At 58.1% G+C, this 19,481-nt stretch overlaps 1 protein-coding gene across 1 annotated transcript in view; it reads left to right on the top strand.

Moving 5' to 3' along the window:
- The window catches only part of AGO2 (argonaute RISC catalytic component 2), a 44,842-nt gene that overhangs the window by 18,348 nt on the left and 7,013 nt on the right, over positions 1-19,481 (top strand). Inside the window, exons 2-18 of the mRNA XM_055125823.1 lie at positions 529-721; positions 9,836-9,956; positions 11,780-11,961; positions 12,575-12,711; positions 13,063-13,197; positions 13,535-13,622; positions 13,939-14,086; positions 14,254-14,373; positions 14,450-14,572; positions 15,318-15,451; positions 15,539-15,723; positions 16,426-16,585; positions 17,116-17,206; positions 17,572-17,766; positions 18,175-18,309; positions 18,399-18,500; positions 19,201-19,400. Of these exons, the coding sequence (XP_054981798.1) occupies positions 529-721; positions 9,836-9,956; positions 11,780-11,961; positions 12,575-12,711; positions 13,063-13,197; positions 13,535-13,622; positions 13,939-14,086; positions 14,254-14,373; positions 14,450-14,572; positions 15,318-15,451; positions 15,539-15,723; positions 16,426-16,585; positions 17,116-17,206; positions 17,572-17,766; positions 18,175-18,309; positions 18,399-18,500; positions 19,201-19,400 (2,449 nt within the window). The remainder of the gene's footprint in view (positions 1-528; positions 722-9,835; positions 9,957-11,779; positions 11,962-12,574; positions 12,712-13,062; positions 13,198-13,534; positions 13,623-13,938; positions 14,087-14,253; positions 14,374-14,449; positions 14,573-15,317; positions 15,452-15,538; positions 15,724-16,425; positions 16,586-17,115; positions 17,207-17,571; positions 17,767-18,174; positions 18,310-18,398; positions 18,501-19,200; positions 19,401-19,481) is intronic.

Genomic DNA, 19,481 nt, shown 5'->3' with positions numbered 1-19,481 from the left:
TCCCCCACCACCCTGCCCTTGTTGGAGATTGGGTCTGGAGCAGGGCAGGGGGCCTTAACAACCCCTTCTGGACCATTAGGTGTGGCTTCCAAGAGCCACAGAAGTGAGCACTAGGTGGTCTCAAACAAAACTTTCATGTATCTCCCTATGGAAGAGAACATCAGGGACAAGGACCCTGATTCGGCTACATGGGGACCAGTAGGCAGGTGTACATCGGAAATGGCAGGGTCCAAAGGTGGCTTCTAAGGTATATGGATGCTGGGGACCCACCTATCGGGGGAAGAGCGAGAGTAGCATGCGCGTGTTTGTGTGTTCAGGAGCAATGCAGTGCTTCACGGAGCGGGGGGCAGGTGCTCTGAGGGGCGATAGGCACTTGGCTGGCCATGAGGAGCTCCAGGGTCCTGGTGGGCAGGAGAGGCTACATGGACCCCTGCCCCCACATGTGGGCTGAGCAGGTCAGAACAGCGTGGGTTCTATTTTCTGGGGGCCACATCCAGGCCCTCTGACAGCCTCTCTCTGCTGTTGCAGTGCTCACGCCTCCAGCGCCGCCGCCCCCCGTCCAAGGATATGCCTTCAAGCCGCCGCCCAGACCCGATTTCGGGACCTCCGGGAGAACAATCAAACTGCAGGCCAACTTCTTTGAAATGGACATTCCCAAAATTGACATCTACCATTATGAACTGGATATCAAGCCCGAGAAGTGCCCAAGGAGAGTGAACAGGTATGTGGCCTGGGGCCTGTCCATGCTGGTTCCTGCTAAGGAGTCTTTCTGCCGGGACCAGAGGACACGAGTTGTCGGGCTTGTCTCTGTCTACCCGCTGACCGCGGCCTTGTGTGTGTCAGGGCTGCTCTTCCTGGCAGGAACGTATTTGTTGAGCTGAGTGTTTCACCATTTGTATGTGTCGGCCCTGAGCTGTCTCAGCTCTGCCATTCTGAACAAGGTTGCGGAAACTGTGTGGTTCCGTGCTTTGGTTTCTGCTGGCCTAGACTGATGCCTCCAGCTTGATATGTCCTTAAGACGTCTGCAGCAAGTCCCCGCTGGGCCACATCCACCAAACGGAGGCTCTCCTTCCTTCCGGTGTGGGGTCCAGACCCGGATGCTTCAGTGTGCTGGCGGGTCTTCCTCTCTTTCCTTGGGCTGCACTCCCCACTCCATGTTGAAGGCTTACCTTAATGGGGTCTGTTGTGGAAATCAGACCCAGGAGAGATTACAGAGGTAAGAGAGATTGCATATGGCCACCTGGGTTCCAGCTGTGGCCCCAAACCAACCAAACAGAAACCCCCTGTTCAAATCCCACCTCTGAAATTGAGAACATCACACAGAGCACCGTCAGAAACCTCTGCCTGCGGGATACGCGGGCATGCATACACGCACACGTCCACGCTCGCCTCCTGTCCTCAGACAGCCCAGGCTGGCCAGCTGCCCCCGGCCTTGTCTCTTTGCCTGCGGCTCTCGGCCCCTCTGGCGCTTCACTGGCGCTTTTTTTTTTTATTAGTGAATCACCGACTTACAAACTTTAGTGTTTGCATTTCGATCATACAATAGTCGAGTACCCATCCCTCCACCAGTGCCCATTTTCCACCACCAGTGGTCCCAGTATCCCTCCCACTGCCCCCATGCCGTCCCCGCCACCCCACCCCGACTCTGTGTCAGGGAATTCCCTTTTGCTCTCTCTCTTTTGGGTGTTGTGGTTTGTAATAGAGGTATTAGTGACCATCATGTTCGGTCTATAGTCTACTTTCAGCCCGCATCTCCCATCCTGAGCGGGCCCTCCAAGCACCCTTTACTTGGTGGTCCCTTCTCTATCTGAGCTGCCTTTTCCCCCAGCATGTGAGGCTGGCTTCCAAGCCGTGGAGCAATCCTCCTGGTACTGATCTCTTGGGTGAAAGTCTCCCATTCTGTTACTTATTCCACAAATCAGTGTAGTCTTTCTATGTCTGTCTCTCTCTTTCTGACTCATTTCACTTAACATGATACTTTCCACGTTGATCCACCTATATGCAAATCTCATGACTTCATCCTTTCTTTTTTTCTTTTTTTGGCTTTTTGGGTCACACCTCGCGATGCACAGGGGTCACTCCTGGCTCTGCACTCAGGAATCACCCCTGGTGGTGCTCAGGGGACCCAATGGGATGCTGGGAATCAAACCCAGGTCGGCCGCGTGCAAGGTGAACGCCCTACCCACTGTGCTATCGCTCCAGCCCCAACTTCATCCTTTCTAAGAGCTGCATAGTATCCCATTGTGTAGATGTACCAGAGTTTCTTTAACCAGTCATCTGTTCTTGGGCACTTGGGTTGTTTCCAGATTCTGGCTATTGTAAATAGTGCTGCAACGAACATACAAGTACAGATGTCATTTCGACTATTTTTTCGACATTTTTTACATCTCTGGGATATATTCCCAGAAGTTGGTCAAATTGCTGGGTCAAATGGGAACTCAATTTCTAATTTTTTAAGAAGTGTCCATACTGTTTTCCAAAAGGGCTGAACCAGTCGGTATTCCCACCAGCAGTGAAGGAGAGTCCCTTTCTCCCCACATCCGTCACTGGCACTTTCTTGCAGGAAACTCTGCTGGCTTTGGTGTGGGTTTGGGCAAGACCGGCAGCCCCGAGCCTGCTCCTCCTCTGTGTCCAGGTCTCTGCGCAGTGTTTCTGTTCGTGTCCTCCTGGAGGGGGCGCAGGCTGCCAAGGAGGAGGAGCTCTTTGTCCGTCAGGGTATGTTGAAGCTCTGTGGCAGGACCATTGAGCTGGGCGCTGTGTCTGAGCTGGATGTGCTTCTCAGTGTTGGCATGCAGTGCTTAGTGCCACTTCGTGTTTTCACTTGGCTTGCGAGGTGTAAATACCGTTTGGTGGAGGAGCACCCTGGCCGCCTCGTCCCTGGTTGCCGGACACGCTTGGTGTTCATTGGTCGTCTCTCTACTGTCAGACAGTGGCAGGCCAAGGGCGTTTTCCCCTCCTTGTGCTGAGAATTCTTGCTGTTGGGTGTTGAGTTCTGGCAAATGTCTTTTCTGCATTCATTGAGGTGCGGTAAAGTTGCTCTCCCCGCATCTACCCACCATTCCTGTGCTGTGTCACTGTCATCCCGTTGCTCATCGATTTGCTTGAGTGCGCACCAGTAATGTCTCCATTGTGAGATTTGTTGTTACTGTTTTTTGGCATATTGAATATGCCACAGGTAGCTTGCCAGGTTCTGCCGTGCGGGCAAGATACTCTCAATAGCTTACCGGGCTCTCCAAGAGGGACAGAGGAGTCGAACCCAGGTCGGCCACGTGCAAGGTGAACGCCCTCCCTGCTGTGCTATCGCTCCAGCCTGTGGTGTATCACATTGAATTTTATTTTGGATGTTAGTTCAGACTGAGTCTGACTGACGTGTCCTTCAGTCACACCCCATGGTCAGTGCCACTGGGTGGGGTCCGAACAGTGTGCGTGTGATGTGACCTCAAGGACACTTCCTCTGTCTGCCAAGGTCCTGCTGGAGGTTGAGCTCGTGTCGTCATCTCCCTTGCACGTGTCCGAATGGGCATGGTGGGGTACAGTCTCCGACGGAGCCTCAGGCTATTCTGTAACGTCGGTTTGCCTCTGTACAGGGAAAGCCCTGTTTGTCTCCTCCTGCTTACCGGGGAACGTGTGTGCTGTTCATCCTTCCTTGCCATTGTGACCGTTGTCAGTGCTGCGGTCACCCTGCACCCACCACACCTGCCCGAGTGCCTGCCCTCCCCAGCAGCCTGCAGCCTTGGAGTAGACACCCCTGTGTTCGCTCTCCTCCTCGGGCCGTCCAGTTACTTCCTCTTTCCATAGAGATGTTTCCCTTGTCGATCTCCCTCCCCTCATTTTTGCCTCAATTTTTTTAATTGTTTTTTCCTTCTTCCACTTTGAGTCAAAATCATCTACTTTAGTTTTCATTTTTGCTGGGCTTGGGTCACGGCCGGCAGTACGCAGGTTGTTTCTGAGTGCTCAGGAGTGACCCTGGTGGTGCTCAGGACCATACAGCTGTGCTAGGAGTTTGAACCGGGCTGGGTGGGATGCACCTTCGTCCCTGTTTCTCTCTCCAACCCTAGATCATTTATTTTTGGGTTTTTTTTTGTTTGTTTGTTTTGTTTTTGGTTTTTGGGTCACACCCGACGATGCACAGGGGTTATTCCTGGCTCTTCACTCAGGAATTACCCCTGGCAGTGCTCAGGGGACCATATGGGATGCTGGGATTAGAACCCGGGTCGGCCACATGCAAGGCAAACGCCCTACCCGCTGTGCTATCGCTCCAGCCCCTAGATCATTTATTTTAAACCTTTGTTTTTTGATCCTGTTTTCTTAAGGCTGTGACTTTTCCTCTGTGCCTGGCTTTACCAGTCTCACAGATTCTGATACATTTGAAGTCCCTTGCAGCTTAAAATATTTCCTCATTCTGTTTTAGGTGCATTGTCTAAGAAGCGGCCGCCTGTGTCTTTGAGGGTTGTTTGAAAAGCCCAGATCCACCAGGGCTGTGGGCTTCAGGCCTCTCCCGGGGTGCTCCTGTGGTGTGGGGTGGAGCCCCGCGTGTGCCCAGCGTGTGCTCTGTCCAACTTGGGGCCTCCCCCCTTAGCAGGTAGCCGCTCATCCAGGTGGCTCTGAGGTGTGAGACATAGCAGCACCTGGCGATGGGCCATTTCTCATTCGTGCATCTCAGAGTCAGGGCATCGGGTGACCCTGTCTTCAGTCCTTTGTGACCCGGATGTGATGTGGATTTCCCTGCTGCTGGCCTTTCCTCTCGACTCTGGTCTCAGAGCTCTGTCGAGGTGTCACTGTCTATACTTGCTGTGTCTTCACCAAAAGTGGGACCTGTTATCCTTGGGAGGTGACCTCCATCTGGTAGTTCTCCCTGTGCAGAGCTTTTAGATCATTAATAAGCCTGATAAATAGCTTCATTCTTCCCGTTTGTTTTCCATGCTTACATGTAAGTAGTTCATGTGTGTCTCTGGTGAATCATAAAACTGGCATTTTACCAAGCCTGACAGTTTGTCTTTGTTTTCAGTGTCGGGGATGGAAAGCAGGGTTTCATACACAGGACATGTTCTCTTCACTGAACCCCCACCTCCGATGGTTTTTTTTTTTCTTTTTGGGTCACACCCAGCGATGTTCAGGGGTTACTCCTGGCTCTGCACTCAGAAAGTACTCTTGGCGGTGCTTGGGGGACCATATGGGATGCTGGGGATCGAACCCAGGTCGGCCGCATGCAAAGCAAACGCCCTACCTGCTGTGCTATTGCTCCGGCCCCACCTCCAGTTTTTTTTTTATCCGGAGTGTTGGTTTCTTTAGAATATTACCCGTGGGGCTGGAGAGGTAGGGAACGTGGAGAAGGCACCAGCTTGCCCGTGGCTGACCTGGGTTTGATCCCGAGTCAAACTTAGATGGCCCCAGACACTGCCAGCTATGGCCCCAAACCCCAAGCAATAAAATCTGTGGTTGAATTTTTCTCTGACTTGGGGCCACAACCAGTGGTATTGGGGGGGTCTTCCCCCGGCTCTGTGCTTAAAAGTGGTTCCTGGTACTGCTAGAGAACCGTGCAGTGCCCTGCAGGGACCAGCCTTGGGCTGCCTGCATGCAGAGCCTGGGGTCTGCCCACTGAGCCGCCTCTCTGGGTGCTGGCTGTTTCTTGTCCATGGATGTGTTTGTTTTCGGTTCTGGTTTCTGTCCCTTCCCCCCTGGGCCATCCGATGTTCTTTAGGGAATGGTATCCCCGGGTCATCCTAGCTCTGATTTTCGATGGTTGCTCCACACTTCCAACTGTGCCTCTAGTTTAGCACAGTCTGGCTGGCATTGCTGCTTGCCTTCAGATGAGGGGAGGGATCCCGTCCTGCACGAGTCCCATGTCACTCAGTCCTGCTTTCTGTGCGTGTGCGGTGAGCCTGTGGCATGACATTGCCTTTCGAAAAAGTGGAGGGATGCTCTGTCAACCGCACCCTTGTCGGCTCCCTTCTTCTTCCCATAGCGGTGCTGGGTGTTGAATCATTGAGCAGCGCCAGCTGCAGCCTCTCGACTGTGTCTGCGCCAGCAGTGATGGGGTCTGTCAACGTTCCTTGCTGGGGGCTATACCCAGCAGGGCTCAGGAATGATTCCTGGCTTTATGCTCAGAAATGACTCCTGGCGTGCATGGGGAGCCAGCTGGGTGCTGGGCATCATCTCGGAACCTGGGTTGGGTGTGTGCAAGGGAAGCGCCTGGCTGCTGCCCTGTGTTAGCATTTGGAAAGTCTGCTTCTTCCCTTCTCACTCTTCTTTCCTTTTTGCTGTTTCTTTGTGATGGTCTCCCACACAGTGCTCAGAAGGCCTGAGGCCCTCTGCTGGTCAGCACTCAGCCCTCATCTGTCAGAAGCCCTTTAACTAGTTGTAGCATCGAGACGAGGCCCGGTCCCGAGCACCTGGGTGCTGCCTTCCACCTGCCTGGTGTCGCACGTGTCACCTGAGCTCCCGGATCACTCAGTGTCCTCTCCCACGAAGCCTCTTTCCTGACCGGGCAGTGAGGGCTGCCTCAGCCATGGTGCTCGTACATGCAGGCACAGACTACCTCTCTCCATTCCACAGTGCTTTCACACACTGGTCACAGTGGAACCCCAAGGCCCCCCCCACCCCACTTGCCCTGCTTTTGGTTACAGAGCTTGCTGGGTCTGCACCCCTTCAGCAGCATTGTGGCTGCGGTGTGGCTGGCGTCACATGTGGCACGGGGCCAACAGGTGGCCATGACTGAGCTCTGGGCTCGTGGCTGCCTCCTTGCAGCAGGCTTCCTGCCGAGCACCCCTCTCGGTGTAACCATCAGTTAATTTTTTCCCGTAAGACAGCGCACCCTGCCCTCTGACCATCTGTCCGGCTGCACGTGTGCTCACTTCTGGGGATGCCGTGTGGCAGGTACTATGACCCATCCTGGCTTCCTGAGGGCAAATGCCCCAGGGACTGGGTTCTGGGCCCTCCACAGGGAGATGCCGTGCAGGAGTCAGGACCCAAGTCTCTGCATGTGACAGTGGCCTGATGCTGGGAGTTCTGAGGGTCCTGGTAGAGTGGGGGCAGCGGCGGCAGCCAGTCTGTGTGTGAAGGAGGACCAGCGTAAGGGCCGCACGCACTGCCACACAGAGCCCAGCACAAAATCCCTGCGCATCAAGCAAGCCCATTCCTGAGTGCCTCCAGGGGCCAGAGCACCTGGGGAGGGCCCTGCCTGTGGCGAAAAGGGATAACGCAGAGCAGAAGCCTGAAAGGCAGTGCCCACCTCACAGGCTCACGCCCACTCATGCCATCCCTGGCCTGCAGTCTAGGCTGATGTGACACCCCAGAGACACACCCCATGTCCTCTAGAGACAGCCCACTCTGAGCAGACTCTGAGCCCAGCTGGGTAGGAACTGAACTCCCTCGGGGGAAACCTCGACACCCCACAGTCCCCAAGTTTCCCACGCACCTGTGTAAGAAAGCGCTGGGGAGCCCTGCAAGGGCAGAGGCGCGTGGATGGCCACAGATGGTGACATCGCGAATCCTGGGATTGGGACCAGACAGGAGAGATGGTCAGCGGGCAGGAGTGCGTGGGCTGGGAATGACCCAGAGACCAGCATAGCAAAGACACGGGGGTGGGGGGTGGGTTCACCTGTGCCACACGGGGGGCCAGCGCCCTGCACTCTGGGTGCCATCAGTGCCCTGTGCCTTCCCTCTTCCCAGGTGCTGCCAGGGCTACAGATAGACCAGAGAACACTGGATGCCAGGTGAGGGTCTGCCTGTGTCAGGTCAGCGGCTGCCTTGCCAGGTGTAGGTCTGCCCATGCCAGGTGACGGTGGGGACCATGTCAGGTGAAGCCATCGGTGCGTGCGCAGCCAGGGGCTCACTAGGAATTCGCCTCCCAGCCTTTGCTGCTTTCCCTTCCTGAGGCTAGACTGGGCCCAGGAACCCCAGGTGCCATCCAGCCCCTGGCCAGAGCATTGTGGAGATGACAGTGGGCACTGAGAGTGGTGAGTGGCCTTGTGTCGTCTGTATTTTGTCGCAATTTAGACAGTGTTAAAAGTTGGATTGGGATTCCAAGTCCCAGTTAGGGTTTGCTGGGACTTGGAATCCGTGTGCTAATGGAAGACTCATCTTTCTTTGCTTTTGGACCCTTCTGGCAGTCCTGGGGGCTCTGGCTCAGCATTGCCCCACCTGGCGCCCTTGGCCCCCCTCTGCAGAGACTGAGAGCTCTGTTCTCGCTCACTGCACCTCATGGGGCTCAACGGCCTGCCTCTGTACGGCGAGGTGCTGGTTGGGGTATATCTTAATTCTGTCCAAGGCAGCAAAGTCCTCTTGAGTCTTTGGGCAGGATTCACCTGCAGAGAATTGAGTGTCTGCTCCTCGACAATGTGGCGCTTCTTTTGGCACCTCAATGCCCAAGTCAAGGGCCTGTGTGTGTCACTTAGAGTGTGGCCCCTAGCTTGCATACTTGCCCTGTGCCCCATACTCTGTTCTCTGCAAGGACCGTTTTCTTCCCTGCTCAGCTGGACGCCCTTCTCCCTGCAGCTCTGGCTTCCATCCCTGACACCAGAATCAAACAACAAACTCACAGGTGGCATAGCACAGTTGAGAGATCAAAGTTCAGTTTGCCTGGACTCCAGCTGGTTGGTTTTTGCCATCCCTTCCCTGTTCTGTTTTTTTCCGCAGGAAGGCAAATCTTTACTCGGGTAAGATAGCTGCTGCGCCCAGGGTTGCGACAGAAACTCAGCCTGCTCTGGTGGTGAACCAGGCACCCCTGCTTTCCAGATATTTAAGTCTTCAAGTTTTAAACAGTTTTTCTCAAAAGGTTCCCCTCTCTTTGACTTTCAGCCTCCCTTTTTTCTTCCTACTTCCGTAAACCCTCCGCCAGCCAGCTCCAGTATCCAGGAATAAGATAGCAGCCACTGTGTGTTCCAAAAAAATGTTTCTCTGTCTTCGCTCAGGTTATCACTGTGACTTTAGGTCTCAGAAAGCCCAAAGCCTGTTTCCTGTCCGTCACTTGTGTCCTGCCTCATTCATGCCCTGGCCTGTCTGGCACCATGATCTGCAGCTTCTTGGCCATCCTCACATACTGGGGTTTGAGATGAGCTTCACTAGACTCACGTGGTCAATTGGGGCACCCCTCTCTGCCCCCCTTAAGCTTGCTTTGGAGGGGGGGGTGATTGTTCTGTGGGTACATGCAGAACCCAGAGCAGAGGAACCATCTGAGGACAGAGTCCTTCTAGCTGTGTGTGTGTGGCGGGGAGGAATACTAGTCTCAAAGCTCAGCATAGCCTGTCTGTCCAGGGACTCCTGTCTTCTGCTTCTCTCCAGAGATCCTGGGCCATCAAGCTACCAATTCATGGGGGTCGTCAGGCAGGGCACATGAGAGGGGCCCCAGCTTTCCTCATTGCAGGAAAGGACAGATGAAGTCCCATCCCTGGGGTTGGAACGAGCTCAACAGGCCGAACGCAGATTCTGCATGCAAGGACCCAGGGTTCAGCCACATAGCGAGCATGTGTACCTTCCCCACACTCTCCTGACTGACTGACCCCATCTCGGGCCTCTGTGCCTTCCCCACACTCTCCTGACTGACTGAATCCCTTGTAATGGTAGTGTGGATTATTGTCCAGCTCTCCTGATAGACTGAGTCTCATGTAGTGGGATTGTGGGGTGTTTTCCTGCTCCCCTGACAGACTGAAGCTCTCCCTCTCCCCCCGCCCCGCCAAGTTCTCCACACTCTTCTGACCGTTTGGCTCCTTAGAGAGAAAGAGAGAAAGGTGGGATGTGGCCGAAAGGAACAGCAGTCTTAGGGTGCTAGGCATGCAGGGCACAGTGAGGAGCCTGGCTTCGCTGATATTCTGCTCCATTCCTGTCTTCATTTCAGGGAAATTGTGGAGCATATGGTCCAGCACTTTAAAACTCAGATCTTCGGGGATCGGAAGCCAGTGTTTGATGGAAGGAAGAACCTCTACACGGCCATGCCGCTGCCCATCGGCAGAGATAAGGTGAGGGTCACATGCACCTCCCAGACCCATGGGGCACTGCTGGTATTTCCCGTGACACACCCACACGCCCCTCCCTCCCTTAGGGGAGGACGTGGGACCCCGCAAGTGTGAGTGGCTGAGAGGTGCGACTGCAGTGCCCATTGCTCCTGGTGTTTCCCATTGTGCCTCTTTGTGCCCAGACTTGTCACTTGTAGCACACTCTTGCCCCAAGCAGCCACTCGGCTGATAACGGGCTCATACCACAGAGGCCTCGGCCCGCGCTTTCCAGAGAGCCAGAAGCCACCCACCTAATGCTCGTTTCCCGCCGCTCTGCGCCCACTGCCAGGCATTGGGGCTCCGGGTGCCCAGCTGATAGCATGGGTCTTAGAGCTGGGGTGTGATAAGGGCCCCTCCCACCACTCTCAGGGACTTGAGATAAGGGTGGGCACAACAGGCAATGTCCAGGGAGTGACTAGGGTGCGAGTTGGGCCAGCTGGAGCGTCTGTTGATCTTGCATGCGTGTGTTTAGGGCAGTGTGTGCTCTTTAGAGAGCCAGGCGCCATTGTCCTTCACGCTTGGGCCACACTGTGTCCTCACTCCCCTCTGCACAGTGGCAGTGAGAACCTCCTCTTAGGGCCCACACAATGAGAGCTCACCCCAGAAACAGTTTTTCCACTTCAGGGTCCTCCCTTCGCCGGCCCTGGGGCTGTGCTCAGAAGCAGCCTGCCAGGTATCCCCGCTGCCCGTCACCAACACCTGTATGGCCAGGGTTCGAGTCCTTCATCCCACCAACACATGGCCACTCCCACTCAGTTTTGTGGCCTGGCTCTATCGCCCTCTGCCTGCTTGCTGGGGTACCTGGTGAGGTCAGAGCCTCGTCCTATTGACCCAGGAACCTGCCCTGGAGTTCAGGAAGAGACAGCCCTTCAGGGTCCCCTTAGCCCTGTGTCCCCCGACCACGTCCTTCTCCCTGTCCCGACAGGCTGCTTTTGTGTCAAGTGACTTGAAGGAGTCTGCGGGGCTGGTAGCGGGGGCGTTGCTCTGCATGTCCTCCCCCGAGGGCAGCGGTCAGTTGGGCCATAACCGGACAGGGATGGGGTGGTGACTGCCCCCCAGGATCACTGTCACCCTGGCCACAAGCATGCAGGTGGCCACCCGGAGAGGCTGGCACATCCCCTGCTGACGGCATGGAGCAGCTGGGGGCTGACTGCAGCGCGGCGCTGGGCACAGGGGAGGCCGTGCAGGAGCAGGAAGAGGAGTGTGGAGCAGCCTGGGTCTCACCCCACAGGTCCCCTCACGGGGATCTGCAGGCTCTGAAGCACCAGTGTGGGGGTTGGTCATGGCACAGAAGTCAGCAGCCATGTGATGGTGGGAGCGTAGGGAGAGCTGAGCGCCACACAGAGGCTGCCAATGGGGGGGCGTGAATTAGTCCCAAGTGTGCTTTCGAAATGGGGACAGTCGCCGCACAGGAGGCCATGGCCAGCATGCAGGCATTGGAAGTGCGCCCAGTGCCAGCTGATGATCGCGAGCCAGAGCAGAGGCACAGTGTGCCCGCTGCCAACCCCATGACCACCTGCTTGGCTCGTGTTCCTCTGGGCCGCAGTCCCTGTCACAGCAGGGCACCACGGACAAGAGGAAGGGGCAGAACGACCCTTGCCCCACGGCCTCCCAGCAGGTGCAGTGCCCTTCTCTCTGGAAGCTTCGTTTCTCCTGGGCGTTGGGCCGTGGCTGCAGCTCAGCTTCGTTGTGCTGTCTGCAGTGAGCTATGCAGGAGTTGGAGGGGGGCGGGCGGGCAGGTAGCTGCTGCCTGGGTTCTGGTAGCTGACCGAGCGCCTGACCCGCAGGTGGAGCTGGAGGTGACGCTGCCGGGGGAGGGCAAGGACCGCATCTTCAAGGTGTCCATCAAGTGGGTGTCCTGCGTGAGCCTGCAGGCGCTGCACGACGCACTTTCGGGGCGGCTGCCCAGCGTCCCCTTCGAGACCATCCAGGCCCTGGACGTGGTCATGAGGCATTTGCCATCCATGAGGTGAGGCCCGCACCGGGCGTTGGGGCCACTGCCTCAGGACCAGAAGGCCTGGGGGACAGGGCCTCCCCACCCGTCCCGGGCACAGTGCGGGCTGCAGCCAGGGCTGACTTTGGGCTCCTTTCTGGACTCGCTGGGATCCACAAACCCTGGAAGGGAGGACCCAGGGGATTCTCCCCTGATGGCACACGGTGGGACCATGATCTTCAAGGAGCAGGACAGACCCCAGCCTTGGTCCCAGTCCAGGGCTGCTGGGTGGGGGTGGGTGGCCTGCAGCCCATTTCCCCTCCCTGGCCTGGGCCTGGCCCGAGCTGTTGATAGAGGGCGACGCTGCATACAGACCTTCTAGAAAGGGCTGCTGGGAGGTCGGGGTCTCTGGTTTTGTTTTGGACTGACTCAGCAGTGTCTGAGGGGACCCAGGTTCCCGCATGCACGCCAGCCCTCCAGTTGCCTTCCTGCAGTGGCAACTGCTGGCCCTTCCCAGGTTCCCCGCGCTTGGGGAGGGAAGTAGAAAGTGGTGTTGGTCCCGCAGGTGTGGAGCAAGGGGAGGTGGTGGCAGCCCAGGGGTGGCACGAGGCGTGTGCTCCCAGGCCCAGGCAGCGCTGGCTCCTTGCAGGTACACGCCCGTGGGCCGCTCCTTCTTCACCGCCTCCGAAGGCTGCTCCAACCCGCTGGGTGGGGGCCGAGAAGTCTGGTTCGGCTTCCACCAGTCGGTGCGGCCGTCCCTGTGGAAGATGATGCTCAATATCGACGGTGAGTCTGGGAGAGGGCGGGCATGGACAGACGGATGGACCAGGTCAGCACTGGCCGCTTCTGCTCTGCCCAGGGCATTTGCTCTTTCTCAAGCCTCTGGCTGTGAAGGCCCACGGCACCTGCTCAGTCTCAGGCCAGCAGGACCAACCATGCTGTCCCCACACTGCGTGGCACCTCCCTGTCACACTTCCCGCATCATGTGCCACCTCCCTGTCATAGTCTCCATGCCACATGTCACCTCCTGTCACACTGTCCCCCCACCCCATCACCTCATCACTGTCCCATTCCACATGTTATCTCTGTCATGCTGTCCCATGTCACATATCATCGTTTGTCTCTTCTCGCTTGCAGTCTCTGCCACCGCATTCTACAAGGCCCAGCCAGTAATCGAGTTCGTGTGTGAAGTCTTGGATTTTAAAAGTATCGAAGAGCAACAGAAACCTCTGACAGATTCCCAAAGGGTGAAGTTTACCAAAGAAATCAAAGGTTCGGGGTCTCCGTCCCCCACTTAGGGGTCTGGAATGGGTGGGAGTATTCCTGGCAGAATTGAGCCCACTTCTCGTGATCCCCTTGGGGAGAGAGTTGATAGCAACCTGCAGGCTGTGGCCATTGGACCCAAGATAGAGCCTAGGCAGTATCGATGCCCAGAACTTTCTAGAACTGGGTGCCTGTGTCCGAATACCTGGAGAGGCTGTACTCATTCAGTGTGGCCTCCTACCTCTGAGCTGCCATGTGGGCTCAGCTGTCAGCACTGCAGGAGGCCTCCCTGGTGAGGAGAAGGGGGGCCCTGGGAAGGCCAGGCTGGCTGACTGCCATGTCTCAGGCCTGAAGGTGGAGATCACACACTGTGGGCAGATGAAGAGGAAGTACCGCGTTTGCAACGTGACCCGGCGGCCCGCCAGCCACCAGACGTAAGGCCCCCCACATCGCTCCTGGGGCATCTCCCGGGCTACACCTTAAGAAGGGGAGTCAGGGACCCCGCTGTTGGGTGGGGTGTGACTTTTACCCCGGCTCCTTTCCCCAGTGCACATTAATTGCCCCAGCATGCAGCAGGGCTGCGGGGGGGGGGGGCGGGCCCACATGGGTGGGCTCAGGAGCCCTGGAGCCCAGAAGTGGCCTCTGCATACCTGTGTCTTAGCCACTGCAGGCTTTGCGGGTGCACCTGCCCTGGTCCCAGCCCCGCCTACTGTTCTGGCCTAGGCCAGGCTGAGCCATGTCCGTCCCCAGGTTCCCGCTGCAGCAGGAGAGCGGGCAGACCGTGGAGTGCACCGTGGCCCAGTACTTCAAGGACAGACACAAGCTGGTCCTGCGCTACCCCCATCTCCCGTGTCTGCAGGTCGGCCAGGAGCAGAAGCACACCTACCTCCCCCTAGAGGCGAGTCACGGCACCACCCACCGCCCTGCTCTAGGGCCCTCAGACCTGTCAGCACTTAGCCTTAGGGTCTCCGGGGCTGGTCCACCCCCTGGCCTTTGCCTGGGGTCAGGAGAGGTGAGTGGGGGTGCGTACTCAGTCTTCGGAACTGATGAGGCCTGTGCCCACAGGTGTGCAACATTGTGGCCGGGCAGCGCTGCATTAAGAAGCTGACGGACAATCAGACCTCAACCATGATCAGGGCAACCGCTCGCTCTGCCCCCGACCGCCAGGAGGAAATCAGCAAGCTGGTGAGTGCCAGGGCCCGGGGTCCCCACGAACAGCACCCTTATCGCTTCTCTGACCCTACCACCTCCTCTGCCCTAGATGCGCAGCGCCAGCTTCAACACAGACCCATACGTGCGTGAGTTTGGAATCATGGTCAAGGATGAGATGACCGACGTGACTGGCCGCGTCCTGCAGCCTCCTTCCATCCTCTACGGGGGCCGGGTAGGTGCTAGGGCCCAGGGACAAGGGGCCGTTTCCAGACACAGCTCGGCTTTCCTCTCTGCTCTGTAGAGATTGGCTGACAGGCCCAGCAGTGGTCACTGTTTGCTTTTTCCCTTTCACCTCTTTCAGAGGTCCCTGGGTCCTGGCCGTGGGCCCAGCGGAAGCTCATTAGCGTCCTCTCCTGCCCAGCCACTCCTCGGCTGGTCTGACTATAGGGCCTCGGGCAGCAGTGGGACGGGCTGAGCGGAGGACAGTGGCCCCCACCTGCCCTGCCCCTGAACTCAACGCGCGCGCGCGCGCGCACACACACACGCGCGCGCGCGCACGCACGCACATATACACACATACCTCACGGGGAATAGGGGTGAAATTGCAGGTAGATGAGCTTTTTACAGCAGACGCTTTCCCGTCACTTCAAAGGACCTTCTCTTCCTGGGGTTCTTAAAAGCCCAGCTACCCTGGGCTATGGGGCCCTGGGATCTCTCTTTCGTCTGTCAGTTCCTCCCACTCTACCCACACCCCTTTTTCCTTCCTTCCTCCTCCTCCATCTTCCTCTCCCTGCACCTATCGCTGCCGCCTCTCTCCCACCTCTGGCTGTCCACCTTGTTGCCTGCTTCCCTGGGTGTCTGGCCACTCCGGGCTGGCAGAGTGTCAGCAGCCCCTTCTGATCTGGGTCTGTCCCTGCCAAGAGGGAAACCGAGTCAGAGGGACATGGTCTGGAGCTACACTTCTCATCCGTCTGCAGAACAAAGCGATCGCCACACCTGTGCAGGGCGTCTGGGACATGCGCAACAAACAGTTCCACACGGGCATCGAGATCAAGGTGTGGGCCATCGCCTGCTTTGCACCCCAACGCCAGTGCACGGAGGTGCACCTCAAGTAAGGGAGCAGCTAAAGGAGAGCGAGCTGAGGTGAGGGGCAGGGCCTGCTGTGGGGCGCCCGCCCTCACTGTACCTCTGCTCCCAGGTCCTTCACCGAGCAGCTCCGGAAGATCTCCAGGGACGCGGGGATGCCCATCCAGGGGCAGCCTTGCTTCTGCAAGTATGCCCAGGGCGCTGACAGCGTGGAGCCCATGTTCCGGCACCTGAAGAACACCTATGCCGGCCTGCAGCTGGTGGTGGTCATCCTGCCGGGCAAGACCCCCGTCTACGGTAGGCCCCGGCCCCGGCAGAGAGAGAAGAGATGCAGATGGGCGGACAGCCTCCATCTGGGACAGTGGCTCAGTTCCCTGTGTGTTGTGATGGCACAGCATCCCTGGGGGCGGTCAGGCCTTCCCCTCCAGTACTGGGCTCCTTTTTGGGGGCCACGGGTTAGACTCACACCTGCACACAATTGAGGGTGCCAGTGTGTGTTCTTAAAATCCCATTTCTGGCCAGCAGCCGCACTGCTGTGCTTACCCAGCAGGGCCCCAAGTCCCTCCCTGCGCTCCAGCCCCTGTGTGCTGCTGACTGACCCTGTCCACACCCTGACCCCTGTGCCTTGGTCTCCCCTGCTCCCTGATCCCCATGTTCCCCAGTCTCCCCTGCTGCCTGATCCCCGTGTTCCCGGGTCTCCCCTGCTCCTTGATCCCCATGTTCCCCGGTCTCCCCTGCTGCCTGATCCCCGTGTTCCCGGGTCTCCCCTGCTCCCTGATCCCCGTGTTCCCTGGTCTCCTATGCTCCCTGAACCTCGTGTTTCTTGATACTCTGTCAACTCGCGTCTCCTGTATTTTGACCCCTGTGCTCCCGAGCCCGCCTTTTGACTATCCCTGCCTGTCCCTTCCTTGCTTGCCGTGGGCCCTGTGGTGGGTCTGGGTGGACGGGCCAGAGCCGCCATGTTCGAGCAGTGAGGACAGCCACACCCTGTGCCTGCAGCTGAGGTCAAACGTGTGGGGGACACGGTGCTGGGCATGGCCACACAGTGTGTGCAGATGAAGAATGTGCAGAGGACCACACCCCAGACGCTGTCCAATCTCTGCCTGAAGATCAATGTCAAGCTGGGCGGCGTCAACAACATCCTGCTTCCCCAGGGCAGGTGTGTGGGTTGGGGCAGAGGTGTGAATTCCTGAGACTGCCGCTCCACGCCTTCTGCTCTGAAGGACGAAGGACGGGTCTGAGGGAGGAGGGCCCAGCATGAGGGTGCTGAGATGGAGTGTGGCAGGAGGGCCGGGGCAGAGCAGCCCCTTGGGGTTATGGGTGCTCTGAGCCAGGTCTGTGCTGGTCTGTATGGGGGTGGTCTGGGTCATCTCAGCGTCTCTTTCCCCACCTCCACTGTTGATTGGGGGCCGGAAGCTGCATCTGCCTCAGGAGTGCAGTGGTGGAAGGGTGGTCTGGACCAGGGCTCTTGCTGTGCCTCCCTGCACAGGTCATTCGTGGACCCTTGGCTTTGAGGGTGATCCCCTGCGGCTCTGACCTGGGCTTCCCCACACACAAACACCCTGCCTTTGCCAAGCCCGGGCCTCCCGTGGGGCTCCAGGCTCTGGCGTGTGCCCTGGGTGCAGCACACATGTCTGCATCTCTGAGCCGGCTGCGCCCCTGCTGACGGCACTCCCCTCGTCCCTGCAGGCCTCCAGTTTTCCAGCAGCCCGTCATCTTCCTGGGGGCTGACGTCACACACCCCCCTGCCGGTGATGGCAAGAAGCCCTCCATCGCAGCTGTGAGTGTCACACCTCCAGGCTGGGGCGGGTCCAGGGCCACTCTGCAGGTGGCAGTGGCCAGACAGTCCCTCATGGCTGCACACATGGAGACTGGGGTGACCGGTACATGGACATTACCACTCAGGGCAGCCAAATGTAGTCTGGCGGGGACAGCTCAGGGCTGTGGCCTCAGCTGCTGGCTCTGCCTCACTTGCCCCCTCCAACCCTGGCAGTCCACTGGCCACCTGGTAGCTTGGACCTTGGGCCACTGACCTGAGACTCGTGTCTCTCTGCATTTTGGGATTCTGACCATAGGGGTGACTATGGGCACAACTGATTCTGTGAGCCCGTCACCCCCTGCTGAATGTCTGGGCCTGTTCCGCAGGTCGTGGGCAGCATGGATGCCCACCCCAACCGCTACTGTGCCACTGTGCGGGTGCAGCAGCACCGGCAAGAAATCATTCAGGACCTGGCGGCCATGGTGCGGGAGCTGCTCATCCAGTTCTACAAGTCCACACGCTTCAAGCCCACTCGCATCATCTTCTACCGCGATGGCGTGTCCGAGGGCCAGTTCCAGCAGGTCAGCTGCTCCGTGCGAGTCTGGGTGGCCAGGTCCCGTGACTGACCGACAGCAGATAGGACCACAGAGGGTCCCAGTGGGTAGAATAAGGCACCCGGCAGACCCCAGGAGTGATTGCAGGTTGGAGCCTGGGCTGCACTCCCTGCTGCATGCTCTCAGATAGCTCCTGAGGCCCCAGTTGAGGCTGTGTGATCTCAGTGTCCACGGAGAACATTCCAGACTCTGCTTGTGTCCGCCATCTGCCTGTGGACTCTGGGCTTTGCTAGCACCCTGGCTTACATGGAAGGAAGGGTCCCCTTTAAAGCACACAGGACTGACAGGCTCTTTGCAGAGTCTGTGGCGTGTCTGGTGGTCAGCATGGTGGTTGGAGGGGTGCAGGCGGCTCTGAGCCCGGCATCCCACACACAGGTGCTGCACCATGAGTTGCTGGCCATCCGAGAGGCATGCATCAAGCTGGAGAAAGACTACCAGCCGGGCATCACCTTCATCGTGGTGCAGAAGAGGCACCACACGCGGCTCTTCTGCACCGACAAGAATGAGCGGGTGAGTGACACAGTGGGCTCTCAGTCTCAGCCCCCACCAGGAGCAGAGGTGGCGGTGGGCACTGACTATTCCTGGTCTGGTCGCTGCAGGTGGGGAAAAGCGGGAACATCCCAGCAGGCACCACTGTGGACACGAAGATCACCCACCCCACTGAGTTTGACTTCTACCTGTGCAGCCACGCTGGCATCCAGGTGAGTGGGCCCTCCCCAGGCGCTCGGGCACAGGGAATGGCGGGTGGGGCATGCAGGGGACATGGGGACACTGAACACAAGGGATCTGGAGGTGCTGGGAGAGTGGTGAGCCTCCTAGGGCCCGGGGGCCCAGGGCTGCACTGCAGCTGCAAAGACTACATGTCAGGGCCCCTGGTGAGTCCACAGAAAAAACTGTTCCATCCTGCTGGAGACCATTTCTCACCTCTCACTAGTTGTAAAGTTCCATAGGAAACAGTGCCTCTGGCGGATGGCCAGAGGCAGCTTTCAGATGAGGCCTGCTTCTGTGTTTGCCTTCTTGACCACACTGCCATGCTCAGTGGCTGTCCTGCTGCTGTGTCAGGAGACCCTGCTGAGACCATCCCCTCCCTGCTGTGTGGAGCAGAGCCCTCAGGCACTCTGAGTCTGGGTTTTGTGGGCTTTTTTTTTGGTCTTTGTTTTTGCTCTGGGGGCCTCTCCTGGTGGACCCGGGGACCATCTGCAGTACCCATGGTGGAACCCAGGTCTGCTGCGTGCAGGGCAAGCCAGTGCCTTCCCCTCATCCTGTGTCGATTCTGTGCTGGTCCGTGCAGCGCCGCATGACCATCTCTGACCGTCCAGTCCCCTCGGCGGCGGCTGCCCCCTCTCTCCCATGCCATGCAGGCCGTGCTGAACCGCTCTGCTCTGCTCTGCCTGCCCGCAGGGAACCAGCAGGCCTTCCCACTACCACGTGCTCTGGGACGACAATCGCTTCTCTTCGGATGAGCTGCAGATCCTCACCTACCAGCTGTGTCACACCTACGTGCGCTGCACGCGCTCGGTGTCCATCCCAGCACCTGCCTACTACGCTCACCTGGTGGCCTTCCGGGCCAGGTACCACCTGGTGGACAAAGAACACGATAGGTGAGTGACCTGCTCCTCCAAGCCCCAGGCCGACCTCACTGCTGGCCAAGGGCACTGCATTCACTCCAGGGCCATCTCTGC

Source organism: Sorex araneus, chromosome 2 (assembly GCF_027595985.1).
Source record: "Sorex araneus isolate mSorAra2 chromosome 2, mSorAra2.pri, whole genome shotgun sequence".
Lineage (NCBI taxonomy): Eukaryota > Metazoa > Chordata > Mammalia > Eulipotyphla > Soricidae > Sorex > Sorex araneus.
Note: the sequence above shows the minus strand (reverse complement) of the source record. Positions and strands in the feature narration are given on the sequence as shown.